The sequence below is a fragment of the Plasmodium falciparum genome (assembly GCF_000002765.6).
Source record: "Plasmodium falciparum 3D7 genome assembly, chromosome: 10".
Taxonomy (NCBI): Eukaryota; Apicomplexa; class Aconoidasida; order Haemosporida; family Plasmodiidae; genus Plasmodium; species Plasmodium falciparum.
Window position 1 is genome coordinate 1,517,206 of NC_037281.1, and position 2,141 is coordinate 1,519,346.

The window sequence follows — 2,141 nt, forward strand, 5'->3', positions numbered from 1 at the left end:
TAACATAAAATAGACTTGAAAAGAGTATTACATGATATATTATGTATTTTCTTTTTTTTTTCTTTTTTTTTTTTGGAAAAATACATGTATATAAACCTTTTAATGTTGTTTTAAAAGGATACTTTATATTAACCTATATCCTTATAAAAAATATATTTCTTATTAATATTTTTATTTTATTTTATTTTATGTTTTTTTGCACATGTAGAAATATTTTGTTTACATTTTTTTTTTTTTTTTATTCTTTTTTTTCTTTTTTTCGTATTATTTATATCTTTATGTATGTGTATATGGAAAATAAATATGTGGAAAGTAAATATAGGATACATATATATTAATAAATTTTTGTATATTTTCCTTATATTTAAATTGTCCAATTGGTAATTATATGGATATATTATATATGTTTATTCTATTCATTATATATTAATATATATATATATATATATATATATGATTATCTATTTTTTATAGTGATAATGTATATAATTTATTTATTATATACAAAGAGATACCTAATAATTCAGACAAAATATAGATATGAATAATATTTATAATTTTTATGTGTTTTTATATTTTTTTTATATTTTATTCATTTCATTAATATATATACTATTGTTTTTATTTATTAATAGAAATAAAAGAAAAATAGGTATAATAAAAAATTTGGTATTTTAATATTTCTCATTATAAATAAATAAATGTATATATATATATATATATATATGTATATTTCTTTATATTATTTTGAAAAATTAATATCTTTCTTTTTGAATGACTTATATTACATAATACATGATGTTATATACATAATATAGGATATTGATATATGTAGATGTGTTTTGTATATATGAGACAAATCTTATATTTTCTTTAATTTTTTTTTTCTTTTTTCTTTTTTCTTTTTTTTTTTTTTTTTTTTATATATCTTATAAGTTATTTCTAATATATTAGAAAAATAATTGACATTTTTTTTGAATTATATATAGAAAGTTATATTGTTTCATTATGATAGGAAATCCAATGTTTAGATAATGTGAATTTAATAGAACGTTGAGCAGAATAAGTTTTTTTTTTTTTTTTCTTTTTTTTTATGATAAATATTTATTATTAGTGTTTACTTAGTAAAATAAATAAACATACATATATAAATATAAATAAATATATATATATATTTATATATTTATATTTGTAGTTATAAGAAGAAAGTTTAAAAAAATATAGAAAGAATTTGTTTTAATAGCATTGATCTTCTTCTTTAGTATTATGTAGTTATATAATAATATATAATTTGTAATTATGACTTCGTTTTACAACTGTTATGATACTTTATTAGTAAAAAAAAAAAATAATTAGTCAAGTATGAGTTAAAACGTAAGTTTTCATCCGTATGAAAATTGCCTTAAAAGTTTCTGTATTTTTTTTTTTTTTTAAATATAAAAGTTTTTATTTTTTTAGACAATAATATATATATATATATATATATTGTACACATACATGTAGTTTTAAGGAAAAGTAAAAAATACTGAATATCTATAATTTTTTAAAAAGAGAGAATAAGTGAATGAATAAATAAATAGATAAATAAATAAATGTATATATATATATATATATGTATGTATGTGTTTATTTATTTATTTATATTTTTTTATATAATAAGTCCAAAGTACATCTATGAAAATATTGAAACAACGGGTTCCCTTATTTTTATTATTTTTTTTTATATTTACACCAATACAATTAGAAGTAATAAAATATCTAAAGTATTATAATATTTTATTGTTATAGATTGAAAAAAAAGTAAAGAAAAGAAAAATGAAAAAGGAGAGTTATAGGTTTTTAAATATTTCTATAAATAATGGAAGTGATAAAAAAAAAAAATCTAATTTTTTTGTAAAAATAAAAAATGGAACAGATTTAAAAGATACTAAAAAGGACAGGATAAGGTTTCATTTTTATTTTTATTTTTTTATTGTAAAAATTATTCTATTATCCCTTTTGATATGGACAGTGATATATTCTAATAATGTAAGATATAATTATATATATATATATATATATATATATATATTTTATTTATTTTAATAATATATATAATTTTTTTTCTTAATGATTTTTGTGAAATTTTCCTTTTTTTATAG

At 14.6% G+C, this 2,141-nt stretch overlaps 1 protein-coding gene across 1 annotated transcript in view; it reads left to right on the top strand.

The window, feature by feature from the left end:
• Positions 1 to 1,815: 1,815 nt before the first annotated feature.
• Positions 1,816 to 2,141, top strand: part of PF3D7_1038400 (gametocyte-specific protein) — a gene marked incomplete at both ends in the record, with an annotated part of 28,805 nt that continues 28,479 nt past the window's right edge. The window contains one exon of the mRNA XM_001347622.2: positions 1,816 to 2,028. Coding sequence (XP_001347658.2) covers positions 1,816 to 2,028 — 213 coding nt within the window. The remainder of the gene's footprint in view (positions 2,029 to 2,141) is intronic.